The sequence below is a fragment of the Hypanus sabinus genome, chromosome 15 (assembly GCF_030144855.1).
Source record: "Hypanus sabinus isolate sHypSab1 chromosome 15, sHypSab1.hap1, whole genome shotgun sequence".
Taxonomy (NCBI): domain Eukaryota; kingdom Metazoa; phylum Chordata; class Chondrichthyes; order Myliobatiformes; family Dasyatidae; genus Hypanus; species Hypanus sabinus.
In genome coordinates, this window is record NC_082720.1 from 88828025 (window position 1) to 88855964 (window position 27940).

Here is a 27940-nt window from a genome sequence, read left to right on the forward strand (position 1 = left end):
TGCTCTTTTATTTCTTCTACCAAAGTGCATGACCATACACTTCCTGACTCCGTATTCCATCTGCCATTTCTTTGCCCATTCTTCAAATCTGTCTGTCCTTTTGCAGACACCCTGCTTCCTCAACACAACCAGCCCTCCACCTTCTTCATATTGTCTGCAAAACTGGCCACAAAACCATCAATTCCATCATCCAAATCCTTGACATATAACATGAAAGGAATCAGTCCCAACACAGACCCCTGTGGAACACCACTAGTCACCAGCAGCCAACCAGAAAAGGCCCCTTTATTCCTACACTTTGCCTCCTGCCAGTCAGACACTGTTTTATTCATGTTAGAATCTTTCCTGTTAGAACCTGTGGGCTCTTAACTCCTTCATGGGTGGCACTTTGTCAAAGGCCTTCTGAAAATTCAAGTACACATTGTCTATCCTGTTTCTTATTTCTTTAAAGAATTCTAACAGATTTGTCAGGCAAGATTTTCCCTTAAGGAAACCATGCTGACTACATCCTATTTAATCATGTGGCTCCAAGTATCTCGAAACCACATCCTTAACAATCGACTCCAACATTCAAGTCAAGAGCCTTCATCAGGACTGGAAAGGAAGGGAGGGAAAGGCAGGAGAATGGGGTTGAGAGAGATAATGAGTTAGCCATGATTGAATGGCCTAATTCTGCTCCTATGTTTTATGGGAATGATGACAGGAAGAGAGATGTGTAGGTCAGAAACACTTTATCTGTGTGAATAGTTTTGAATATTTACATAACAGATAACAGTTTTTAACTGTAGGTGACATATCACAATGTCATAGAGAATTATTGTGGCGGGCACGGGAAGTAACCTAGTCTTTCGTCACATCCAGACAGACTGGAATCCATTGGCAAGATGTGTGTCCTTCAATCACCGTGATTCACCCAGATTATTATGCATTCTTAAAAACTGTGACTGTCCAAAAGCAACTAAAGATCTTTCAAAACCACAGTCTGGAATAGGAAAAATGGTTTTCGAGATAACGTGGTCAGTTAAAAAATGAGGCTCAGAGATTCCAGTGCACAAAAGCTGGTGAATCTCCAGGATCACATTACATAATTGTCATCACAAGAAGGCATGGCAGTTCCTCTATGCTCTGTGACTGTTTTATTGGATACCTCCTGTACCTAATAAAGTGTTCACGAGTGAATGCTCGTGGTCTTCTACTGCTGTCAGCCATCCACTCCAAGGTTCAATGTGTTGCGCATTCAGAGATGCTCTTCAGCAAACCACTGTTATAACACATGGTATTTGAGTTAGTGTCGCCTTCCTGTCAGTATGAACCAGTCTGGCCATTCTCCTCTGGCCTCTCTCATTAACAAGGCATTTTTGCCCACTAGATGCTTCTTTTGTTTTTTGCACCATTCTCCATAAACTCTAGAGACTGTTGTGTGTGAAAATCTGTTTCTGAGATACTCAAACCACCCCGTCTGGCTTCAGTAATCATTCCACGGTCAAAGTCTCTTTGGTCACATTTCTTCCCCATTCTGATATCTGGGCTGAGCAACAATTGAACCACTTGACCATGTCTGCATGCTTTTGTGCATTGAGTTGCTGCCACATGATTGGCTGATTAGATACTTGTATTAACAGGCAGATGTACAGGTGTATCTAATAAAGTGGCCACTGACTGCACTTTCTTAGAATTTTGTACAGATTTGGCATGTCACTACAACTTTGACAAACTTCTATAGATGCACGGTAGAGATTATCCTGACTGGTTGCATTACAGTCTTGTCAGGAAACCCCAATGCCCAGGAACGGAAAAGACAACAGGAAGTAGTGGTTACAGCCCAGTCCGTTACGAGTAAAGCCCTCCCCACTATTTAGCACATTGACTGTATATGGAGCGCTGCCACAGAAAAGCAGCATTCATCATCGAAGATCCCCACCATCCAGGTCATGCTGTCTTCTCACTGCTGCCATCAGGAGCATCAGGACCCACACCAGCAGGTTCAGGAACAGCGACTACATCAGACCAATGAGGTTCCAGAACCAGGGTGGATGACTTCACTCACCTCAACATTGAACTGATTCCACAACCTACAGACTCAATTTCAAGGACTCTACCACTCATGTTTTAAGAGACTCTTAGATAGGTACATAAAGCTTAGAAAAATAGAGGTCAGGTAATTCTAGGCAGTTTCTAGAGGAGGTTACATGGTCGGCACAACATTGTGGGCTGAAGGGACTGTAATGTGCTGTAGATTTCTATGTTCTATTAAGGTTGGCATTTTAGAGTAGGTTTAGCACAGTGCTTTGGTGTATCACTGCCTGTAAGGAGTTTATACGTTCTCCCTGTGACCATGTGAGTTTCGTCCGGTTCACCAATTTCCTCTCCCACTCCAAAGATGTAGGTTAATTGGTCATTGTCCCATGATTAGCATAGGATTAAATCAAGGTTGCTGGTCAGCATGGCTTGTTGGGCTGGAAGAGCCTGTTCCACTCTGTATTTGTTTACAATATTGTACAAATGTCTTTGGCTCATATGCAGTGTCTATAAAAAGTATTCACCCCTCTGGAAGTTTTCATGTTTCACAACATTGAATCACAGTGGATTTAATTTGGCTTTTTTAAACACTGATCAACAGAAAAAGACTCTTTTGTGTCAAGGTGAAAATAGATCTCTATAAAGTGATATAAATTATTACAAATATAAAACACAAAATAATTGTTTGCATAAATATTCGACCTATTCAAATCAGTATTTAGTAGATGCAGCTTTGGCAGTAATTATAGCTTTGAGTCTGTGTGGATAGGTCTCTATCAGCTTTGCACATCTGAACACTAGAAAATTTTTGTCATTCTTCTTTACAAAACTGCTCAAGCTCTGCCAGATTGCATGGAGATCGTGAGTGAACAGCCCTTTTTAAGTCCAGCCATACATTCTCGATTGGATTGAGGTCTGGACTGTGACTTGGCTAGAAGTCAGGACATTAACTTTGTTGTTTTTAAGCCATTCCTATGTAGCTTTGGCTCTATGCTTGGGCTCATTGTCTTGCTGGAAAACAAATCTCCCAAGTTGTAGTTCTCTTGCAGACTGCATCAGGTTTTCCTCCAGGATTTCTCCGTATTTTGCTGCATTCATTTTACCCTCTGCCTTCACAAGCCCTCCAGGGCCTGCTGCAGTGAAGCATCCCCACAGCATGATGCAGCCATCACCATGCTTCACGGTAGGGATGGTGTGTTTTTGATGATGTGCGTACGCCAAACACATTGTTGAGTCTAATGGCCAAAAAGCTCAATTTTGTTTTCATCAGACCATAGAACCTTCTTCCAGCTGACTTCAGAGTCTCACACTTGCCTTCTGGTAAACTCTAGCCGAGATTTCTGAGAGTTTTTTCAACAGTGGCTTTCTCTTTGCCACTCTCCCATAAAGCTGTGACTGGTGAAGCTCCCGGGTAACAGTTGTTGTATGCACAGTCTCTCCCATCTCAGCCACTGAAGCTTGTAACTCCTTCAGAATTGTCATAGGTCTCTTGGTGGCCTCCTCACTAGTCCCCTTCTTGCACGGTCACTCAGTTTTTGAGGACGGCCTGCTCCAGGCAGATTTACAGCTGTGCCATATTCTTTCCATTTCTCGATGATTGACTTAAATGTACTCCAAGTGACTTGGAACTTTTCTTGTATAAGTTACTTGTGCTTTCTAATAACCTTTCTTGTAGAGTTGCCTGGAGTGTTCTTCTGTCTTCATGGTGTAGTTTTTGCCAGGATACTGACTCACCAGCAGTTGGACCTTCCAGATACAGGAGTATTTTTACTACAATCAGTTGAAACACCTTGACTGCAACAGGTCATCAAAAACTAATTATGTGACTTCCCAAACCAATTGGCTGCACCAGTGATGATTTGATATGTCATATTAAAGGGGGTGAATGCTTATACAATTAATTATTTTGAAATTAGTTATAGATCACTTTGTAGAGATCTGTTTTCACTTTGACATGAAACAGTCTTTTTCTGTGATTGCTGTCAAAAATGCCAAATTAAATCCACTGTGATTTAATATTGTGAAACAATAAAACATGAAAACTTCCAAAGGAGTGAGTACTTTTTATCGGCACCATATTTAGCCAAGGACCTTAAGACTTTTGAATGGTACTATACTAATTTTATGTATTGCACTGTACTGCTGCCACAAAAAGAAACAAATTTTGTAACAAATGTGATTGATGATAAACTTGATTCTGATGTGGATCTCTTGTGGACTGAGAGTGGGAAGGGGGCAGAGGGAGGGGAATCATGGTTGGGAAAAGGGGAAGGAAGAGGGGAGGGAGTGGGAAACCCCAGAGAGAAATTCTGGAATGATCAATAAACAAATTGTTTGTAATCAAATGACTTTGCCTGGTGTATCTGCACCTGTGTCAACCCCCACCCCAAGCCCTGACATTTCTTCTCTGCCACACCTCTCCCCTGGTGCTCCATCTTTGCCATTCCCAACATCCTTTGCTACACCAAACTCACTCTCCACTACACAATGACCAATACAGTACTGTGCAAAAGTCTTAGGCTGTATATAGGCGCCTAAGATTTGCTGGCTGGTGGTGTAGTGGCATCAGCACTGGACTTCAAGGCAGAAGGTCCTGATTTCGAACCCAGCCAGGTCCCAACCTGGGCAGCGGCAGTATCTACATGGAAGAAAGGCCTGGCAATCTACTTCCATGAAAACCCGATGGACAACTGCACCATCCGCAGGGTCACCATGAGTCAATGGCAACTCAGCAACAACAAGATTTGCACAGTACTGTATGTATAGGTTTTCATTAATTCAATTGTATTTTTTTATTCCCACAAGAAAATGAATCTCAGGGTAGTGTATAGTGACATAAATTTACTTTGAGCTTTTACTCAGTGGGATAAGGGCCAAGTTTTGTGTCGAATCTCTTTCCACGGACCTAATTACTTTATAATAAACTGGATTTAAATTCCTCAACCGATCCAGTGGGATTTAAACTTCTGACTCAAGACAAATAATCCAGCTTTCTGGGCCACTGATATAATAACATCAGCTTCAAACTTCCTGCTCCTCACTCATCCTCTCTCCTTGAATGAACTTCCAGTGCAATGATATTGTTCCAAACTCCTTCCAAATTATTTTATGTAATTTGCCTTCATGCTTAAGGAATTCTTTGCAGTGTGGAGAAACAGCCGGCAGCTGATGTCCACGGCCATCATCGTTGTCGTCATCATTATAAGCCATGTTGTATTACATGGGTGATCATGGTCTATGAACATGGTTGTTCTCGGCAAATCATTCTACAGAAGTGGTTTGCTATTGCCTCTTTTTGGGGGCAGTGTCTTTACAAGACGGGTGACCCCAGCCATTACCAATACACTTCAGAGATTGTCTGCCTGGCGTCAGTGGTCACATAACCAGGACTAGTGATCTGCACCGGCTGCTCATACGACCATCCACCTCTTGCTCCGATGGCTTCACATGACCCTGATTGGGGGGAGGGGGCAATAAGCAGGTGTTACACCTTGCCCAAGGGTGACCTGCAGGCTAGCAGAGGGAAGGAGCACCCTACACTTCCTTTGGTAGAGACGAGTCTCCAGCCCGCCACCTAAGTCCATGGCGATAGGTCCCTCAAAATTGCTGCGCAAGTTGACAGGGTGGTTAAGAAGATGCATGGTGTGTTGCCTTCAGTAGTCATGGGATTGAGTTCAGGAGCCGTGAGATAACTTTGCAGCTCTATAAAACCCTGATTGACCACACTTGGAGTTTTGTATTCAGTTTATTTTATATATTTAGTGGTATAGTGTGAAACAGGTGCTTGCAACCCATCAAGCCACTCTATCCAGCATTCCACCAATTTCACCCTACCCTAATCACGGGGCAATTTACAAATTAACCTACTAACCATTTTGCCTTTGGACAGTGGGAGGAAACAGGCTAAGTGTACAGAGGGCAATGGAATTGAACTCCAAACTCCGGTACACCCTGATCTGTAAAAGCAACAGACTAACCACTGCAGTACCATGGTCGCCTCATTACAGGAAGGAGGTGGAAGCTTCAGAGAGGGTGCAGAGGAGATTCACCAGGATGCTGCCTGGATTAGAGAGGGTGCAGAGGAGATTTACCAGGATGCTGCCTGGATTAGAGAGGGTGCAGAGGAGATTCACCAGGATGCTGCCTGGATTAGAGAGGGTGCAGAGGAGATTTACCAGGATGCTGCCTGGATTAGAGTGGGTGCAGAGGAGATTCACCAGGATGCTGCCTGGATTAGAGAGGGTGCAGAGGAGATTTACCAGGATGCTGCCTGGATTAGAGAGGGTGCAGAGGAGATTCACCAGGATGCTGCCTGGATTAGAGAGGGTGCAGAGGAGATTCACCAGGATGCTGTCTGGATTAGAGAGGGTGCAGAGGAGATTTACCAGGATGCTGCCTGGATTAGAGTGGGTGCAGAGGAGATTCACCAGGATGCTGCCTGGATTAGAGAGGGTGCAGAGGAGATTCACCAGGATGCTGTCTGGATTAGAGAGGGTGCAGAGGAGATTCACCAGGATGCCGCCTGGATTAGAGAGGGTGCAGAGGAGATTCACCAGGATGCTGCCTGGATTAGAGAGGGTGCAGAGGAGATTCACCAGGATGCTGCCTGGATTAGAGAGCATGTCTTATGAGGATGGCCTGAGCGAGTTAGGGCTTTTCTCTTTCAGGCGAAAGATGGAGATGCACAAAATGATAAGAGGCGTAGATCAAGTGGACAATTAGAGACTTTCTCCCAGGGCAGAAATGGCTTATATAAGGGAGCATCATTTTAAGATGACTAGAGGAAAATATAGAGAACAACACACACAAAATGCTGGTGGAAGTATAGAGGTAGTTTTTATACGCAGTGTACTGGGTGGAAGAGCAAGAAAGGAATGAGGATTTCTCAAAGCGTGGTTCTCTACAGATGAACCTATCAACAAAAACATCGATATGAACCATTACAGAGTAAAAGAGAAACAACGATGTCTACCATCAACAAATCGCGAGTAACCTCGGGACTTAGACAGTGAAGCAAACACTTCCTACGGACCTCTCTCGAATCTAGCCAATTAGAATCACTGTTCACAGTGTTTTGAACCAGTCAACCAGACCACAATGTCTAATCAATATCCATTGAGACTCTGGAGAAGTATATAAACCGGTTTTCCGAGGAGACAACACCCTCAACTGCACTCTGGTGATGGCTTCTCGATCGGAGCTGAAATATCTGCAAATATTTTGCCAAGCTCAGCGATCAACTAGACTTCCAAATAGCCAACCTGAAGTACCAAGTCCGCAATATTTCAAAAAGCAGTGGGTGTTTGGAATGTGCTGCCTGGGATAGTGGTAAAGACAGAAATATTAGGGACACGAAAGAAAGGCCTAGAGACGTTGTGGAGACCATGTTTCCTGTAGTAGGGGAGAGAGGACCAGAGGGCACAGTCTCAGAATAGAGGGACATCACATTCAATTAGAACAGAGATGAAGAGGAATTTCTTTAGCCAGTAGGTAGCAAATCTGTGGAATTCATTGCCACAGATAGCTGTGGAGGCCAAGTCATTGGGTATATTTAAAAGTGGAGACTAATAGATTCTTGATTAGTCAGGGTATCAAAGGTTATGGGAAGCAGACAGGGAACAGGGTTGAGAGGGATAATAAATCAGCCATGATGGAATGGTGGAGCAGACTCGATGGGCTGAATGGCTCAATTCTGCTTCTATGTCTTATAGTGATGGTGCATAGATGATAGAAAAATGGAGACTGTGGGAAGAGGGTTAGATTGATCTTAGAGTAGGTTGAAAGGTCAGCACAGCATTGTGGGCCAAATGGCCTGTACTGTTCTATGTTCTATGTTTAAGGAATTCTTTGACTCCTGGGTCACTAAGCCAGCTGCTTTGTTTCAGCATCTCTCCCACGTCTCGTTGAGCAGTTGCTTTCCCAGGCACTGCTGATTCATTAAACACTAACTATTTATGTGCCTGTTGTCCCACAGAGGGTCTGTGTCAACATCTCTCCCACTCTCCCTTTTCGTAAACACATGCCGTCCTTTTTTCCCATGTTTCATTTTCGTTCATCTATTTGGCAAGAGGAGGTCAGTGTATGCAGGAAATGGTGAGGATGTTTGCTTGGATCCCTACCAATTGTAAAATGTTGCTTTTAGAAGGAATGAGGTCCATGTGGGCGTCTGTATTCACTGGTCTCGTTAGCAGCCGGGAAGCAGAGACGAGCTTGGAGCCGGTCCACAGGGAATGTGAACAGATGCTCTGTTCTCCTGGGAGAGGAGGGTGACTGAGGTACATACAACTATGAGGGGTATAAATAGGGCAGACAGCAGACAATGCCCCCCCCCACATATTGAGCAGTATGGTAGTGTATCCAGGTTAGCGCGATATTATTAGCATTAGACTATAAAATTAGTCCATTCAGCCTGTCGACCCAGCTACGCCGTTCCATCATGACTCATTTATTCACCCTCTCAACCCCATTCTCTTGCCTTTTCCCAGTAACCTTTGACAGCCTGACTAATCAAGAACCTATCAACTTCTGTTTTAAGTATACCCCATGACGGTCTACACAGGTGTTCATGGTAATGAATTCCACAGATTCAACACCCTCTGGCTAAAAAATTTCCTTCTCATTACTGTTCTAAAAGGATGCCCCACTATCCTGAGGCTGAGTCCTCTGGTCCGAGACTCCCCACCATAGGGAACATCCTCTCCACATCCACTCTATCCATGTCCTCTGGTCCTAGACTCCCCCACTATCGGAAACATTCTCTCCACATCCACTCTATCTGTGTCCTCTGGTCCTAGACTCCCCCACTATCGGAAACATCCTCTCCACAGCCACTCTATCTGTGTCCTCTGGTCCTAGACTCGCCCACTATAGGAAACATCTTCTCCACGTCCACTCTATCTGTGTCCTCTGGTCCTAGACTTCCCCACTATAGGAAACATACTCTCCACAGCCACTCTATCTGTGTCCTCTGGTCCTAGACCCCCTCTATTGGAAACATCCTCTCCACAGCCACTCTATCTGTGTTTTCTGGTCCCAGATTCCCCCACTATAGGAAACATCTTCTCCACAGCCACTCTGTCTGTGTCCTCTGGTCCTGGACTCCCCCACTATAGGAAACATCCTCTCCACAACAACTATATCTGTGTCCTCTGATCCTAGACTCCCCCACTATAGGAAATATCCTCTCCACATCCACTCTGTCTGTACCCTCCAGTCCTAGACTCCCCCACTATAGGAAACATCTTCTCCACATCCAATCTATCTGTGTCCTCTGGTCCTAGACTTCCCCACTATTGGAAACATCCTCTCCACAGCCACTCTATCTGTGTTTTATGGTCCCAGATTCCCCCACTATAGGAAACATCCTCTCCACATCCACTCTGTCTGTGCCCTCCGGTCCTAGACTCCCCCACTATCGGAAACATCCTCTCCACATCCACTCTATCTGTGTCCTCTGGTCCTAGACACCCCACTATAGGAAACATCCTCTCCACATCCACTCTGTCTGTACCCTCCGGTCCTAGACTCCCCCACTATAGGAAACATCTTCTCCACATCCACTCTATCTCTGTCCTCTGGTCCTAGACTTCCCCACTATTGGAAACATCCTCTCCACAGCCACTCTATCTGTGTTTTCTGGTCCCAGATTCCCCCACTATAGGAAACATCCTCTCCACAGCCACTCTGTCTGTGTCCTCTGCTCCTGGACTCCCCCACTATAGGAAACATCCTCTCCACAACAACTATATCTGTGTCCTCTGATCCTAGACTCCACCACTATAGGAAACATCCTCTCCACAGCCACTCTGTCTGTGTCCTTTGGTCCTGGACTCCCCCACTATAGGAAGCATCCTCTCCACAACAACTGTATCTGTGTCCTCTGGTCCTAGACTCCCTCACTATAGGAAACATCCTCTCCACAGCCACTCTGTCTGTGTCCTCTGGTCCTGGACTCCCCCACTATAGGAAACATCTTCTCCACATCCACTCTATCTGTGTCCTCTGGTCCTAGACTTCCCCACTATAGGAAACATCCTCTCCACAGCCACTCTATCTGTGTCCTCTGGTCCAAGACCCCCTCTATTGGAAACATCCTCTCCACAGCCACTCTATCTGTGTCCTTTGGTCCTGGACTCCCCCAGTATAGGAAACATCCTCTCCACAACAACTGTATCTGTGTCCTCTGGTCCTAGACTCCCCCACTATCAGAAACATCCTCTCCACAGCCACTCTATCTGTGCCCTCTGGTCCTAGACTCCCCCACTATAGGAAACATCCTCTCCACAGCCACTCTATCTGTGTCCTCTGGTCCTAGACTCCCCCACTATCGGAAACATTCTCTCCACATCCGCTCTATCTGTGTCCTCTGGTCCTAGACCCCCACTATAGGAAACATCCTCTCCATATCCACTTTATCTGTGCCCTCTGGTCCTAGACTCCCTCACTATAGGAAACATCCTCTCCACATCCACTCTATCTGTGTCCTCTGGTCCTAGACTCCCCACTATAGGAAACATCCTCTCCACATCCACTCTATCTGTGCCCTCTGGTCCTAGACTCCCTCACTATAGGAAACATCCTCTCCACATCCACTCTATCTGTGCCCTCTGGTCCTAGACTCCCTCACTATAGGAAACATCCTCTCCACATCCACTCTATCTGTGTCCTCTGGTCCTAGACTCCCCACTATCGGACACATCCTCTCCACATCCACTCTATCTGTGTCCTCTGGTCTTAATCTCCCCCACTATCGGAAACATCCTCTTCACAGCCACTCTATCTGTGTCCTCTGGTCCTAGACTCCCCCACTATAGGAAACATCCTCTCCACAGCCACTCTGTCTGTGTTTTCTGGTCCCAGATTCCCCCACTATAGGAAACATCCTCTCCACAGCCACTCTGTCTGTGTCCTTTGGTCCTGGACTCCCCCACTATAGGAAACATCCTCTCCACAGCCACTCTATCTGTGTTCTCTGGTCCTAGACCCCCTCTATTGGAAACATCCTCTCCACAACCACTCTATCTGTGTCCTCTGGTCCTAGACTCCCCCACTATAGGAAACATCTTCTCCACATCCACTCTATCTGTGTCCTCTGGTCCTAGACTTCCCCACTATAGGAAACATCCTCTCCACAGCCACTCTATCTGTGTCCTCTGGTCCTAGACTTCCCCACTATTGGAAACATCCTCTCCACAGCCACTCTATCTGTGTTTTCTGGTCCCAGATTCCCCCACTATAGGAAACATCCTCTCCACAGCCACTCTGTCTGTGTCCTCTGGTCCTGGACTCCCCCACTATAGGAAACATCTTCTCCACAACAACTATATCTGTGTCCTCTGATCCTAGACTCCACCACTATTGGAAACATCCTCTCCACAGCCACTCTGTCTGTGTCCTCTGGTCCTGGACTCCCCACTATCGGACACATCCTCTCCACATCCGCTCTATCTGTGGTCCTAGACCCCCACTATAGGAAACATCATATCCACTTTATCTGTGCCCTCTGGTCCTAGACTCCCTCACTATCGGACACATCCTCTCCACATCCACTCTATCTGTGTCCTCTGGTCTTAATCTCCCCCACTATCGGAAACATCCTCTCCACAGCCACTCTATCTGTGTCCTCTGGTCCTAGACTCCCCCACTATAGGAAACATCCTCTCCACATCCACTCTATCTGTGTCCTCTGGTCTTAATCTCCCCCACTATCGGAAACATCCTCTCCACAGCCACTCTATCTGTGTCCTCTGGTCCTAGACTCCCCCACTATAGGAAACATCCTCTCCACATCCACTCTATCTGTGTCCTCTGGTCCTAGACTCCCCCACTATAGGAAACATCTTCTCCACATCCACTCTATCTGTGTCCTCTGGTCCTAGACTTCCCCACTATAGGAAACATCCTCTCCACAGCCACTCTATCTGTGTCCTCTGGTCCTAGACCCCCTCTATTGGAAACATCCTCTCCACAGCCACTCTATCTGTGTTTTCTGGTCCCAGATTCCCCCACTATAGGAAACATCCTCTCCACAGCCACTCTGTCTGTGTCCTTTGGTCCTGGACTCCCCCACTATAGGAAACATCCTCTCCACAGCCACTCTATCTGTGTCCTCTGGTCCTAGACCCCCTCTATTGGAAACATCCTCTCCACAACCACTCTATCTGTGTCCTCTGGTCCTAGACTCCCCCACTATAGGAAACATCTTCTCCACATCCACTCTATCTGTGTCCTCTGGTCCTAGACTTCCCCACTATAGGAAACATCCTCTCCACAGCCACTCTATCTGTGTCCTCTGGTCCTAGACTTCCCCACTATTGGAAACATCCTCTCCACAGCCACTCTATCTGTGTTTTCTGGTCCCAGATTCCCCCACTATAGGAAACATCCTCTCCACAGCCACTCTGTCTGTGTCCTCTGGTCCTAATCTCCCCCACTATAGGAAACATCCTCTCCACAACAACTGTATCTGTGTCCTCTGGTCCTGGACTCCCCCACTATAGGAAACATCCTCTCCACAGCCACTCTGTCTGTCCTCTGGTCCTAGACTCCCCCACTATAGGAAACATCCTCTCCACATCCACTCTATCTGTGTCCTCTGGATCTAGACTCCACACTATAGGAAACATCCTCTCCACATCTACTCTATCTGTGTCCTCTGGTCCTAGACTCCCCCACTATCAGAAACATCCTCTCCTCAGCCACTCTATCTGTGTCCTCTGGTCCTATACTCCCCCACTATCAGAAACATCCTCTCCACATCCACTCTATCTGTGTCCTCTGGATCTAGGCTCCCCCACTATCAGAAACATCCTCTCTACAGCCACTCTATCTGTGTCCTCTGGTCCTAGACTCCCCCACTATAGGAAACATCCTCTTCACATCCACTCTGTCTGTGCCCTCTGGTCCTAGTCTCCCCCACTATCGGAAACATCCTCTCCACAGCCACTCTATCTGTGTCTTCTGGTCCTAGACTTCCCCACTATAGGAAACATCCTCTCCACATCCACTCTGTCTGTGCCCTCCGGTCCTAGACTCCCCCACTATAGGAAACATCTTCTCCACATCCACTCTATCTGTGTCCTCTGGTCCTAGACTTCCCCACTATAGGAAACATCCTCTCCGCAGCCACTCTATCTGTGTCCTCTGGTCCTAGACTTCCCCACTATTGGAAACATCCTCTCCACAGCCACTCTATCGGTGTTTTCTGGTCCCAGATTCCCCCACTATAGGAAACATCCTCTCCACAGCCACTCTGTCTGTGTCCTCTGGTCCTGGACTCCCCCACTATAGGAAACATCTTCTCCACAACAACTATATCTGTGTCCTCTGATCCTAGACTCCACCACTATTGGAAACATCCTCTCCACAGCCACTCTGTCTGTGTCCTCTGGTCCTGGACTCCCCACTATCGGACACATCCTCTCCACATCCGCTCTATCTGTGTCCTCTGGTCCTAATCTCCCCCACTATAGGAAACATCCTCTCCACAACAACTGTATCTGTGTCCTCTGGTCCTGGACTCCCCCACTATAGGAAACATCCTCTCCACAGCCACTCTGTCTGTCCTCTGGTCCTAGACTTCCCCACTATAGGAAACATCCTCTCCACAGCCACTCTATCTGTGTCCTCTGGTCCTAGACTTCCCCACTATTGGAAACATCCTCTCCACAGCCACTCTATCTGTGTTTTCTGGTCCCAGATTCCCCCACTATAGGAAACATCCTCTCCACAGCCACTCTGTCTGTGTCCTCTGGTCCTGGACTCCCCCACTATAGGAAACATCTTCTCCACAACAACTATATCTGTGTCCTCTGATCCTAGACTCCACCACTATTGGAAACATCCTCTCCACAGCCACTCTGTCTGTGTCCTCTGGTCCTGGACTCCCCACTATCGGACACATCCTCTCCACATCCGCTCTATCTGTGTCCTCTGGTCCTAATCTCCCCCACTATAGGAAACATCCTCTCCACAACAACTGTATCTGTGTCCTCTGGTCCTGGACTCCCCCACTATAGGAAACATCCTCTCCACAGCCACTCTGTCTGTCCTCTGGTCCTAGACTCCCCCACTATAGGAAACATCCTCTCCACATCCACTCTATCTGTGTCCTCTGGATCTAGACTCCACACTATAGGAAACATCCTCTCCACATCTACTCTATCTGTGTCCTCTGGTCCTAGACTCCCCCACTATCAGAAACATCCTCTCCTCAGCCACTCTATCTGTGTCCTCTGGTCCTATACTCCCCCACTATCAGAAACATCCTCTCCACATCCACTCTATCTGTGTCCTCTGGATCTAGGCTCCCCCACTATCAGAAACATCCTCTCTACAGCCACTCTATCTGTGTCCTCTGGTCCTAGACTCCCCCACTATAGGAAACATCCTCTTCACATCCACTCTGTCTGTGCCCTCTGGTCCTAGTCTCCCCCACTATCGGAAACATCCTCTCCACAGCCACTCTATCTGTGTCTTCTGGTCCTAGACTTCCCCACTATAGGAAACATCCTCTCCACATCCACTCTGTCTGTGCCCTCCGGTCCTAGACTCCCCCACTATAGGAAACATCTTCTCCACATCCACTCTATCTGTGTCCTCTGGTCCTAGACTTCCCCACTATAGGAAACATCCTCTCCGCAGCCACTCTATCTGTGTCCTCTGGTCCTAGACTTCCCCACTATTGGAAACATCCTCTCCACAGCCACTCTATCGGTGTTTTCTGGTCCCAGATTCCCCCACTATAGGAAACATCCTCTCCACAGCCACTCTGTCTGTGTCCTCTGGTCCTGGACTCCCCCACTATAGGAAACATCTTCTCCACAACAACTATATCTGTGTCCTCTGATCCTAGACTCCACCACTATTGGAAACATCCTCTCCACAGCCACTCTGTCTGTGTCCTCTGGTCCTGGACTCCCCACTATCGGACACATCCTCTCCACATCCGCTCTATCTGTGTCCTCTGGTCCTAATCTCCCCCACTATAGGAAACATCCTCTCCACAACAACTGTATCTGTGTCCTCTGGTCCTGGACTCCCCCACTATAGGAAACATCCTCTCCACAGCCACTCTGTCTGTCCTCTGGTCCTAGACTCCCCCACTATAGGAAACATCCTCTCCACATCCACTCTATCTGTGTCCTCTGGATCTAGACTCCACACTATAGGAAACATCCTCTCCACATCTACTCTATCTGTGTCCTCTGGTCCTAGACTCCCCCACTATCAGAAACATCCTCTCCTCAGCCACTCTATCTGTGTCCTCTGGTCCTATACTCCCCCACTATCAGAAACATCCTCTCCACATCCACTCTATCTGTGTCCTCTGGATCTAGGCTCCCCCACTATCAGAAACATCCTCTCTACAGCCACTCTATCTGTGTCCTCTGGTCCTAGACTCCCCCACTATAGGAAACATCCTCTTCACATCCACTCTGTCTGTGCCCTCTGGTCCTAGTCTCCCCCACTATCGGAAACATCCTCTCCACAGCCACTCTATCTGTGTCTTCTGGTCCTAGACTTCCCCACTATAGGAAACATCCTCTCCACATCCACTCTGTCTGTGCCCTCCGGTCCTAGACTCCCCCACTATAGGAAACATCTTCTCCACATCCACTCTATCTGTGTCCTCTGGTCCTAGACTTCCCCACTATAGGAAACATCCTCTCCACAGCCACTCTATCTGTGTCCTCTGGTTCTAGACCCCCTCTATTGGAAACATCCTCTCCACAGCCACTCTATCTGTGTTTTCTGGTCCCAGATTCCCCCACTGTAGGAAACATCCTCTCCACAGCCACTCTGTCTGTGTCCTCTGGTCCTGGACTCCCCCACTATAGGAAACATCCTCTCCACAACAACTGTATCTGTGTCCTCTGATCCTAGACTCCACCACTATAGGAAACATCCTCTCCACAGCCACTCTGTCTGTGTCCCTTGGTCCTGGACTCCCCCACAATAGGAAACATCCTCTGCACAACAACTATATCTATGTCCTCTGGTCCTAGACTCCCCCACTATAGGAAACATCCTCTCCACAACAACTGTATCTGTGTCCTCTGGTCCTAGACTCCCCTACTACAGGAAACATCCTCCCCATTGCCACTCTGTCTGTGTCCTCTGGTCCTGGACTCCCCCACTATAGGAAACATCCTCTCCACAACAACTATATCTGTGTCCTCTGATCCTAGACTCCACCACTATAGGAAACATCCTCTCCATATCCACTCTATCTGTGTCCTCTGGTCCTAGACTCCCCATTATAGGAAACATCCTCTCCACATCCACTCTATCTGTACCCTCTGGTCCTAGACTCCCCCACTATAGGAAACATCCTCTCCACATCCACTCTATCTGTGCGCTCTGGTCCTAGACTCTCCCACTATAGGAAACATCCTCTCCACATCCACTCTATCTGTGTCCTCTGGTCCTAGACTTCCCCACTATAGGAAACATCCTCTCCACATTATCCTGAATAATCAAGAACTTATCAATCTCTGCTTTAAGTATACCCAGTCACTTGGCCTCCACAGTTGAATTTCACAGATTCTGCATCCTCTAGCAAAAGAAGTTCCTTTTCACCTCTGTTCAAAAAGGAGTGGACTAAATGTTCGTAGATGTGATTAGTGTAGATAGCATGGCAAGGATGGGCTGAAAGGATATGGTTTCCCCTGGCTCAGGAAGATAAGTACATCATTTCCCTGAAAGTGGCCATACAGATGGAGCAGGTGGTAGTGAAAGGGAATGACACACTTGCCTTCAATGGTCAGGGCATTGAGTACCGGAGCTGGGATGTGACATTTCAGTGTATTGGAGAAAATACAAGTCAAGTCAAGTCACTTTTATTGTCATTTCAACCATAACTGCTGGTACAGTACATAGTAACAATGAGACAATGTTTTTCAGGACCATAGTGTTACATGACACAGTACAAAAACTAGACTGAACTACGAAAAAAACCAACACAGAGAAAGCTACACTAGACTACAGACCTACACAGGACTGCATAAAGTGCACAAAACAGTGCAGACATTACAATAAATAATAAACAGGACAGTAGGGCAAGGTGTCAGTCCAGGCTCTGGGTACTGAGGAGTCTGATAGCTTGGGGGAAGTAACTTACACAGTCTGGTTGTGAGAGCCCGAATGCTTCAGAGCCTTTTCCCAGACGGCAGGAGGGAGAAGAGATTGTATGAGGGGTGCATGGGCTCCTTCATAATGCTGTTTGCTTTGCAGATGCAGCGTGTAGTGTAAATGTCCGTGATGGTGGGAAGAGAGACCCTGATGATCTTCTCAGCTGACCTCACTATCCACTGCAGGGTCTTGCGATTCAAAATGGTGCAATTTCTGAACTAGGCTGGAATATTAGTTTGTTATTGTACAAGTTACAGTGAAAAACTTGTCTTGCATACTGTTTATACACAGCAAATCAGATTGGAGCCATGGTAGTGTAACAGATAGCGTGATGCTAATGCATCTCGGGGCATTTCTGAGTTCAGAGTTCAATTTTGGCGACCTTTGTGAGAAGTTTGTACGTTCTTCCAGTGAGTGCGTGGGTTTCCTCCAGGTGCTCCAGTTCCCTCCCACGGTCCAAAAAGCTAGTAGGTTAAATGGTCATTGTAAATTGTCCTGTGATTACGCTAGGGTTAAATCGGTGGGTTGCTGAGTGATGGGGCTCGTTGAGCCGGAAGGATCTTTTGCACATTGTATCGCCAATAATGAACAATCAAAGTGCATTGAGATAAAACAATAACAATGCAGTAAAGCTGCAGTTTAAGTAACAGTAAGGTGCCAGAACATAATCAGGTAGACTAAGAGTTCACTCTATTGTGTAAGAGTCTGACACAGTGAATATAAACTTGGTGGTACATGCTTTCAGGCATTTGCACTTCTGGAGTAACACACACAAAATGACAGAGAAACTCAGCAGATCAGGCATCATCTATAGAGTGGAATAAACAGTTGATGTTTGGGGCTGAGACCCTTCATCAGGATTTGTATTTTCTGTTGATGGGAAGAGAGACTGTCCAGTCTTTGTTGATGCTGGCTGCTTTACTGATGCTGAGCTGTGCCTACAGCTCTCCACAGAAGTCCGAATGAGAAGACGGGGGAGAAACTTTGAGGACTAATTGTCTGCCAATGCAGAAAGCATTTTTGTCTTATGAGAGGAAGTTACCATGATAGTTTTGAACAATGATGCATCATTAATTGCTCAGTATCACACAGAGTGGGACTGTTCTCCCCAGCGAATAATATTAAGGGTTTTAACCATTTTTGACATATTAGTGGTTTCAATGAGCATACGAGTAAATTGGCTTATTATCATCAGAAGTACTAAGGAAGTGAAAAAGGTGTGTCACATACAAATCAGTTCATTACCTCTCTGCCTCGTCCCCTCCCTTCCCTCTTTGTCTTCCCCTCTCTTTCTCCTCCTCTCTCCCTTTCTCTTCCTCTCTCTCTTCCTTCTGCTTCTCTTCTCGCGCCCTTTCTCTTTTTGCTCTCTCTCTTTCTGTCTCTCCCTTTTTCTCTGCTCCTCCTCTCTCCCTGCCCAACTTTCTCTTTCAAAGCCTTTTCTCTCTCTGTTACCTCTCTTTCTCTCTGCTTCTGACTTCCCTTTTATTATAAAGATTAGCTTTATTTGTGACTTGTACATCAAATCGACCAGTGAACTGCGTCAGTCTCTAACAACGTAGTCTGAGGATATGCTCAGGCCAGCCCACAAGTGATGCCCAGCTTCCAGTACCGAAGAAGCATGCCCACAACTTATAAACCCTAACCTGTATGTCTTTGAAATTTGGGAGGAAACTGGAGCACCCAGAGGAAACCCACACAGTCACAAATAGAACAAACTCCTTACAGACTATAGCAGGGACTGAACTGGCACTGTAAAGCATTTTGCTGATCACTACATTTCTGTGCCACCTTTCACAGTTCATTAAGATAAAGCAATAACATAATATAAAGTGTAATCAGAGTGCAGAATGCAGGACTAAAGTGTTGTATTTAAATGTGCGTAGCATTCAGAATAAGGTGGACGAACTTGTGGCACCATTGGAGATTGGTTGGTATGACGTCGTGGGCATCACTGAGTCGTGGCTGAAGAAAGGAGATTAACATCAAAGGATATACTTTGTATAGGACAGGCAGGAAGGCAGAGACAGTGGTGTGGCTCTGTTGGTAAGAGATGGGATTACATCTTTAGAAAGAGGTAGCATAGGGTCAGAGAATGTTGAATCTTTGTGGGTGGATTTAAGAAATTACAAGGGTAAAAAGACCATTATGGGAATCATATATAGGCCTCCAAATAGTAGCCAAGATGTGGGGTTAAGATTGCAAAGGGAGCTGGAAAAGGCAGGTAGTAAGGGTAATGACAATTGTAATGGGGGTCTTCAATATGAAAATCAGGTTGGTGTCAGATCACAAGAGAGGGAATCTGTTGAATGCCTACGAGATGACCTTTTTAGAGCAGCTTGTGCTTGAGCCTACTCGGGGAAAGGCCATCTTAGATTGGGTGTTGTGTAATAACCCAGTTCTTATTAGGGGACTAAATGTAAAGGGACCCTTAGGAGACAGTGATCATAATATGAGTGAATTCACACTTCAGTTTGAGAGGGAGAAGCATCAGTCACATGTATCCATATCACAATGGAATAAAGGGAATTACAGAGGCATGAGAGAGGAGCTTGTCCAGCTGGATTGGAAGAGGATACTGGCAGGAATGTTGGCAGAACAGAGGTGACTGAAGTTTCTGGGAATAGTTCACAAGGTGCAGGATAGATATGACCCACAGAGGAAGAAGTTCTCAGATGGAAGGGATAGGCTACCGTGGCTGACAAGGGAAGCTCAGGACTGCATAAAAGCCAAGGAAAGGGCATATAATGTAGCAAGAGTGAGTGGGAAGTTGGATGATTGGGAAGTTTTTGAAGTCCACAAAAGACAAATTAAAAAGCTATAGGACAGGAAAAGATGAAATATGAGGGCAGACTAGTCAATATTATAAAGCAGGATACCAAAAGTTTTTTCAGTTATATAGAGAATAAAAGGGAGGTAAGAGTTGATACTAGTCCACTGGAAAATGATGCGGGTCAGGTAGTAATGAACCATAGAACCACAGAACATTACAGCACAGAAACACGCCTTTGGGCCCTTCTAGGCTGTGCCAAACCATTTTTCTGCCTAGTCCTACTGACCTGCAACTGGGCCATATCCCTCCAAACCCCTCTCATTCATGTACCTGTCCAAATTTTTCTTAAATGTCAAAAGTGAGCCCACATTCACCACTTAATCTGGCAGCTCATTCCACACTCCCACCATTCTCTGTGTGAAGAAGCCCCCCCCCAATGTTCCCTTTAAACTTTTCCCCCTTCACCCTTAACCCATGACCTCTGGTTTTTTTCTCCCCTGGCCTCAGTGGAAAAAGCCTGCTTGCATTCACTCTATCTATACTCATCATAATTTCATACACCTTTATCAAATCACCCCTCATTCTCCTACGCTCCAGGGAATAAAGTCCTAACCTATTCAACCTTTCTCTGTAACTCAGTTTCTCAAGTCCCAGCAACATCCTTGTAAACCTTCTCTGCACTCTTTCAACCTTATTAATATCCTTCCTGTAATTAGGTGACCAAAACTGCACACAATACTCCAAAGTCAGTCTCACCAATGTCTTATACAACCTCACCATTACATTCCAACTCTTATACTCAATACTTTGATTTATAAAGGCCAATGTACCAAAAGCTTTCTTTATAACCCTATCTACTTATGATGCCACTTTTAGGGAATTATGTATCTGTACTCCCAGATCCCTCTGTTCTACTGCACTCCTCAGTGTCCTACCATTTACCTTGTATGTTCTACCTTGGTTTGACCTTCCGAAGTGCAATACCTCACACTTGTCCGCATTAAACTCCATCTGCCATTTTTCAGCCCATTCCTCCAGCTGATCCAAATCCCTCTGCAAGCTTTGAAAACCTTCCTCACTGTCCACTACACCTCCAATCTTTGTATCATCAGCAAATTTGCTGATCCAATTTGCCACATTATCATCCAGATCATTGATATAGATGACAAATAACAATGGACCCAGCATTGATCCCTGTGGCACACCACTTGTCACAGGCCTCCACTCAGAGTAGCAATCCTCCACTACCACTCTCTGGCTTCTTCCACTGAGTCAATGTCTAATCCAATTTACTACCTCTCCATGTATACCTAGTGACTGAATCTTCCTAACTAACCTCCCATGCGGGACCTTGTCAAAGGCCTTACTGAAGTCCATGTATGCAACATCCACTGCCTTCCCTTCATCCACTTTCCTGGTAACTTCCTTGAAAAACTCTAATAGATTGGTTAAACATGACCTACCACGCACAAGCCATGCTGACTGTTTCTAATAAGTCCCTGTCTATCCAAATACTTGTAGATCCTCTCTTAGTATTCCTTCCAATAATTTACCTACTACCGATGTCAAACCTACCGGCCTATAATTTCCTGGCTTACTTTTTGAGCCTTTTTTAAACAACAGAACTACATGAGCTATCCTCCAATCCTCCGGCACCTGACCCGTGGATATCGACATTTTAATTATTTCTGCCAGGGCCCCTGCAATTTCAACACTAGTCTCCCTCAAGGTCCGAGGGAATACCCTGTCAGGTCTTTATACCCTGTCAGCACCTCCTCCTCTTTGATCTGTATAAGTTCCATGACCTCCCTACTTGTTTGCCTTGTTTCCATAGACTCCATTCCAGTTTCCTTAGTAAATACAAATGCAAAAAAACCATTTAATATCTCTCCCATTTCTTTTGGTTCCATACATAGCCGACCACTCTGATCTTTAAGAGGACCAATTTTATCCCTTACTATCCTTTTGCTCTTAATATACCTGTAGAAACTCTAATGGGGGACAAGGAAATGGCAGACGAACTTAAATGGGTATTTTGTATCTATTTTCACTGTGGAAGACACCAGCAGTGTGTCAGAGGTCCATGAGTGTCAGGGAGCAGGAGTGAGTGCCATTGCTATTACAAAGGAAAGAGTGCTAGGCAAACTCAAAGGTCTAAGGTGGATAAGTCACCTGGATCAGATGGACTACAACCCAGAGCCCTGAGAGAGGTTGCTGAAGAGATAACGGATGCATTGGTCATGATCTTTCAAGAATCACTTGATTTTACATGGTCCCGGAGGACTTGAAGATTACAAGTGTTTCTCCATTCTTTAAAAAGGGAGGAAGGGAAAAGAACATAAATTATAGGCCAGTTAGCCTAACCTCAGTGGTTGGGAAAGTGTTGGAGTCCATGATTAAGGATGAGGTTTTGGGGTACTTGGAGACTAATGATAAAATAAGTCAAAGTCAGCATGGTTTCTATAAAGGGAAATCTTGTCTGACAAATCTGTTAGAGTTCTTCGAGGAAGTAACAAGAAGGTGGACAAATGAGAGGCAGTGGATGTCAGAAGGCATTTGATAAGGTGCTACATATGAGGCTGCTTAACAAGACAAAATCCTTTGGTGTTACGGGAAAGATACTGGCATGGATAGTGGAATGGGAATAAAATGGACATTTTCTGGTTGTCTGCTGGTGATTAGTGGTGTTCCTCAGGGGTCAGTATTAGGACCACTGTTTTTCACATTGTCAGCCAGTAATTTAGGTAATGGAATTGATTGCTTTGTGGCAAAGTTTGCAGATGATACGAAGACAGGTGGAGGGGTAGGTAGTGCTGAGGAAGCAATGTGGTTGCAGATTAACTTAGACAAATTGGAAGGATGGGCAAAAAAGCAGCCGATGGAACACAGTGTTGAGAAATGTACGATAGTGCATTTTGGTAAAAGGAACAATTCTACGGAGTATTATCTAAATGGAGAGAAGGTTCAAACATCAGAGGTGCAGAGGGACTTGGGAGTCCTCGTGCAAGACTCTCAGAAGGTTAATTTAAAATTTGAGTCTGTTAAAAAAAGGCAAATGCAATGTTGGCATTTATTTTGAGGGGAATAAAATATAAAAACAGGGAGACGATGCTGAGCCTTTATAAGACACTAGTCAGGCCACACTTGAAGTATTGTCAACAGTTTTGGGCCCCTTATCTCAGAAGGGATGTGTTGGTGTTGGATAGAGTCCAGAGGAGGATCAGGAGGATGATTCTGGGAATGAAGGGGTTCACATATTTGGAGTGTTTGGCAGCTTTGGGCCTGTACTCGCTGAAGAAGGCAAATGCAATGTTGGCATTCATTTCTAGAGGTATAGAATATAAGAGCAGGGATGTGATGTTGAGGCTCTATAAGGCACTCATGAGACCACACTTAGAGTATTGTGTGCAGTTTTGGGCTGTCTTTTAGTGCTCTATAATTCCTGTATTCTTTGACTCAGTAAAGGGAGGAAAACCAGTTAGACAAGCAGTTTGGGATCAGAACTCACTTGGAAATGCAAGTTGCTGTTATATCTCCCCATATGTAATAAGACACATGCTCCAGCTGTCCTAACATTCCCCTCCCTCAAAGTGAAGTTCCTTCTGTAACTGAAGCTCTAAAAATCCCCAGGCTCCACCACACCAAACTAACACCATGTTCCTGTGACTCTCCACAGTTCATTGTCCTGCCTGGGCTTGAAGATGTCCACCGTCCGTTGGGATCTCCTCCTTGCAGGTAGGTCTTATGTGGGACACTCCACTATCAATGTCTGTGCATTCATCTACCTGGACACCAACTTCTCCAAATCTTTAAGATATATTTGAAGGACCTTATTCCCTGGAGTGTAAGAGAATGAGGAGAAATTTGACAGAGGTGTACAAAATTATGAGGGGTATTGATAGGGTAAATGTAAGCATTCCTTTTCCACTGAGGTTGGATGAGGCTAGAACTAGAGGTCATAGGTTAAAGGTGAAAATTGAATTGTTTAACGGGAACCTGAGGGGGAACTTCTTCACTCAGAGGGTGGTGAGAGTGTGGAATGAGCTGCCTTATGGATGTGGTGGATGCAGGTTTGATTTCAACATTGAAAAGAAGTTTGGATAGGCACAATGTACAAAGTTCAAAGTAAATTTATTAACAAAGTACATGTATGTCACCATATACAACCCTGAGATTCATTTTGTTGTGGACGTACTCAATAAATCCAGAAACCATAATAGAATCAATGAAAGACCGCAGCCAAACAACCAGAGTGCAAAAGAAAACACACTGTTCAAATATAAAGGAGAAAAGAAGTAATAATAGTTAATAAATAAGCAATAATTATCAGAACATGAGGTGAAAAGTCATTGAAAGTGAGTCCATAGATTATAAGGCCATAAGACATAGGAGCAGAATCAGGCCATTCAGCCCATTGAGTCTACTTCACCATTCAACCATGGCTAATCCTTTTATCCCCTCCTCAGCCACAAACTCTATCCTTCTCCCCATAACCTTTGAATCCATGTCCGATCAAGAATCTATCAAGCTGTTCCTTAAATACACCCAAAGACCTGGCCTCAACAGCTGCCTGTGGTAATAAATTCCATAAATTCATCACCCTCTGGCTAAAGAAATTTCTCCACATCTCTGTTTTAAATGGACACCCCTCTATCCTGAGGCTGTGCCCTCGTGTCCTAGACTCCCCCACCATGGGAAACATCCTTTCCACATCTACTCTGTCTAGGTCTTTCAACAGCCCCCCCACCATCCTTCTAAATTCCAGCAAGTACAGACCAGAGCTATCAAACGTTCCTCGTATCATAACCCTTTCATTCCCAGAATCATCCTTGTGAACCTCCTCTGGACCCTCTCCAATGCCAGCACATCTTTTCGTAGATGAGGAGCCCAAAACTGTTCACAGTACTCAAGGTGAGGCCTCACCAGTGCCTTATAAAGCCTCAACAAAACATCCCTGCTCTTGTATGCTAGACCTCTTGAAATGAATGCTAACACGGCTTTTGTCTTCCTCACCACAGACACAACCTGCAAATTAACCTTCAGGGTGTTCTGCACAAGGACTCCCAAGTCCCTTTGCATCTCAGATTTTTGGATTTTCTCCCCATTTATAAAATAGTCCACACCATTTATTTATTTTACCAAAGTGCATGACCATGCATTTTCTAACATTGTATTTCATTTGCCACTTTCTTGCCCATTCCCCTCATCTGTCTAAGTCCTGCATCCTACCTGTTTCCTCAACACTACCTGCCCCTCCACCAATCTTTGTATCATCTGCAAACTTGGCAACAAAGCCATCTATTCCATCATCTAAATCATTGATATACAGCATAAAAAAGCAGCCCCAACACCAACTGCTGTAGAACATCACTAGTCACTGACAGCCAACCAGACAAGGATCCTCTTATTCCCACTCACTACCTCCTTCCAGTCAGCCAATGCTCTAACTATGCCAGTAATTTTCTTGTAATACCATGGGCTCTTAACTTGGTAAGCAGCCTCGTGTGCTTACAATGAGTTTGTCAGGTAAGGTTTTCCCTTAACGAAACCATGCTGACTCTGTCCTTTCTTGGCCCATGTCTCCAAGTTCTCCATAACCTCATCCTTAACAATTGACTCCAAACACTGAGGTCAGGCTAACTGGTCTGTAACTTCCTTTCTGCTGCCTTCCTCCTTTATTAAAGAGTAGAGTGACATTTGCGATTTTCCAGTCCTCTGGCACCATTCCAGAGACCAATGATTTTTTGAAAGATCATTACTAATGCCACCACAATCTCTACCATTACCTCTTTCAGAACTCTACAGTGCTGTTCATTTGGTCCGGGTGATTAACGTACCCTTAGGTCTTTCAGCTTTTTGAGCACCTTCTCCCTTTTAGTAGTAACTGCACTCATTTCTCTTCCCTCACACCCTTCAACATCTGGCACACTGCTAATGTCTTTCACACTGAAGACTGATGCAAGATACTCATTTAGTTTATCTGCCATCTCCTTGTCCCCTGTTACCATTTCTCCAGCCTCATTTTCTAGCAGTCCTTTATCCACTCTCATCTCTCTTTTATTTTTTACGTACTTGAAAAAGCTTTTACTATCCACTTTGATATTGTTTGCCAGCTTGCTTTCACCTTACATCTTTTCCCTCCTAATGATTCTTTTAGTTGCTCTCTGTAGGGCTTTTAAAGCTTCCCAATCAATCCCCTGTCTTCCCACTAATTTTTGCTTGGTTGTATGCCCTCTCTTTTGTTTTTACATCAGCTTTGACTTCCCTTGTCAGCCACGGTTGTACTATTTTACCATTTGAGGATTTCTTTTCTTTTTGGAATACATCTATCTTGCACCTTCCTCATTTTTTTTCCCCAGAAACTCACACCATTGCTGCTCTGATGACATCCCTGCCAGCATCTGCTTCCAATTTACTTTGGCCGACTCCTCTCTCATTCCTCTGTAATTTCCTTCACTCCACTGAAATACTGCTACGTCAGACTTTACTTTCTCCCTATCAAATTGTTATGTGAACAGCTCAGTAATGGGGGGTGGGGGAGTGGAATAACACTGAGTGAAGTTATCCCCTCTAGTTCAGGAGACTGATGGCTGAGGGTTAATACCTGCTCCTGAACCTCATGGTGTGGGTCCTGTGGCTCCTGTATCTTCTTCCTGATGGCAGCAGCGAGAAGAGAACATGACCTGGGTGGTGGGGGTCCCTGATGACGGATGCTGCTTTCCTGCGACAACGCTCTGTGTAGATGTGCTCAACAATGGGAAGGCTTTGCTCATGATTGACTGGGCTGCATCCACTACTTTTTGGAGGATTTTCTATTCAGGGGCATTGTTGCTTCCACAACAGGCTGTGATGCAGATGGTCAATGTCGTCTCCAGCGTACATCTATAGAAGTTTGTCAAAGTTTCAGATGTCATGCCCAATCTTTGCAAACTTTTGAGGAAGTAGAGGCACTGACTGCCGTGATTTCTTCATAATTGCACTTACGTGTTGGGCCCAGGACAGGTCCTCTGAAATGATAGCATCAAGGAATTTAAAGTTGCTGACCCTCTCCACCTCTGATCCCTCTGGCTCTTGGACCTCTGGTTTCCTCCACCTAAGGTCTATAACCAGCTCCTTCATCTTGCTGACACGGAGTGAGAGGACATCGAGCTTACATTGGCGGCAATCAGCTCGAGCTCCAGAAAAGCAGCTGTGATCTGTGCAAAGCTATCAACAATACAGGGACAGGACTGAGTCAAGATTCACAACGAATAGCACACGTGACTTGTGGCGAGGGCTGCATACCATCACAGACTTCAAAGCCAAATGCTGTGGAGCCGCCAACATCGCGGCCTCTCTCCCAGATGAGCTCAATCGCTTTTACTCTTGGTTCGACGTCGCTAACTCTGAGCCTCCGAGGAAAGCCACCGCTACAACCTGCAACCTGGTCATCTCTGAGGCTGAGGTACGCAGATGTTTCCGAAGAGTGGACAGTCACAAGGCTGCGGGACCAGACGGCATCCCAGGTTGGGTACTCAGGATGTGCGCAGCACAACTGGCAGATGTGTTTACTGTCATTTTTAATCTCTCCCTCTCCCAGTGTAGAGTGCCCTCCCACTTCAAAACATCCACCATGGACCCTGTACCAAAAAAGACCAAGGCAACATGCCTGAGTGACTGGCGTCCTGTCGCACTCACCTCAATAATACGCAAATGCTTTGAGAGGCTGGTCAAGGACCACGTCTGCAACATGCTACCACCCACTCTGGACCCCCTCAGTTCACCTATTGACACAACTGATCAACAGACAACGCAATAGCCACAACTCTACACACTGTCCTTACACATCTGGAGAAGAAGATGCTTATGTGAGAAAGCTGTTCTTGGACTACAGTTCAGCATTCAACTCCATAATTCCCTCCAGGCTCGACAAGAAGCTCAGAGACCTCGGCCTTCACCCTGCCTTGTGCAGCTGGATCCTGGACTTCCTGTCAGATTGTCAGCAGATGGTAAGAGTGGGCTCCCTCACCTCCAACACAG

At 45.7% G+C, this 27940-nt stretch overlaps 1 protein-coding gene across 1 annotated transcript in view; it reads left to right on the plus strand.

Moving 5' to 3' along the window:
• The window catches only part of pdgfrb (platelet-derived growth factor receptor, beta polypeptide), a 157609-nt gene that overhangs the window by 36495 nt on the left and 93174 nt on the right, over positions 1-27940 (plus strand). The window contains exon 2 of the mRNA XM_059990686.1: positions 23598-23656. Coding sequence (XP_059846669.1) covers positions 23623-23656 — 34 coding nt within the window. The 5' untranslated portion in view covers positions 23598-23622. The remainder of the gene's footprint in view (positions 1-23597; positions 23657-27940) is intronic.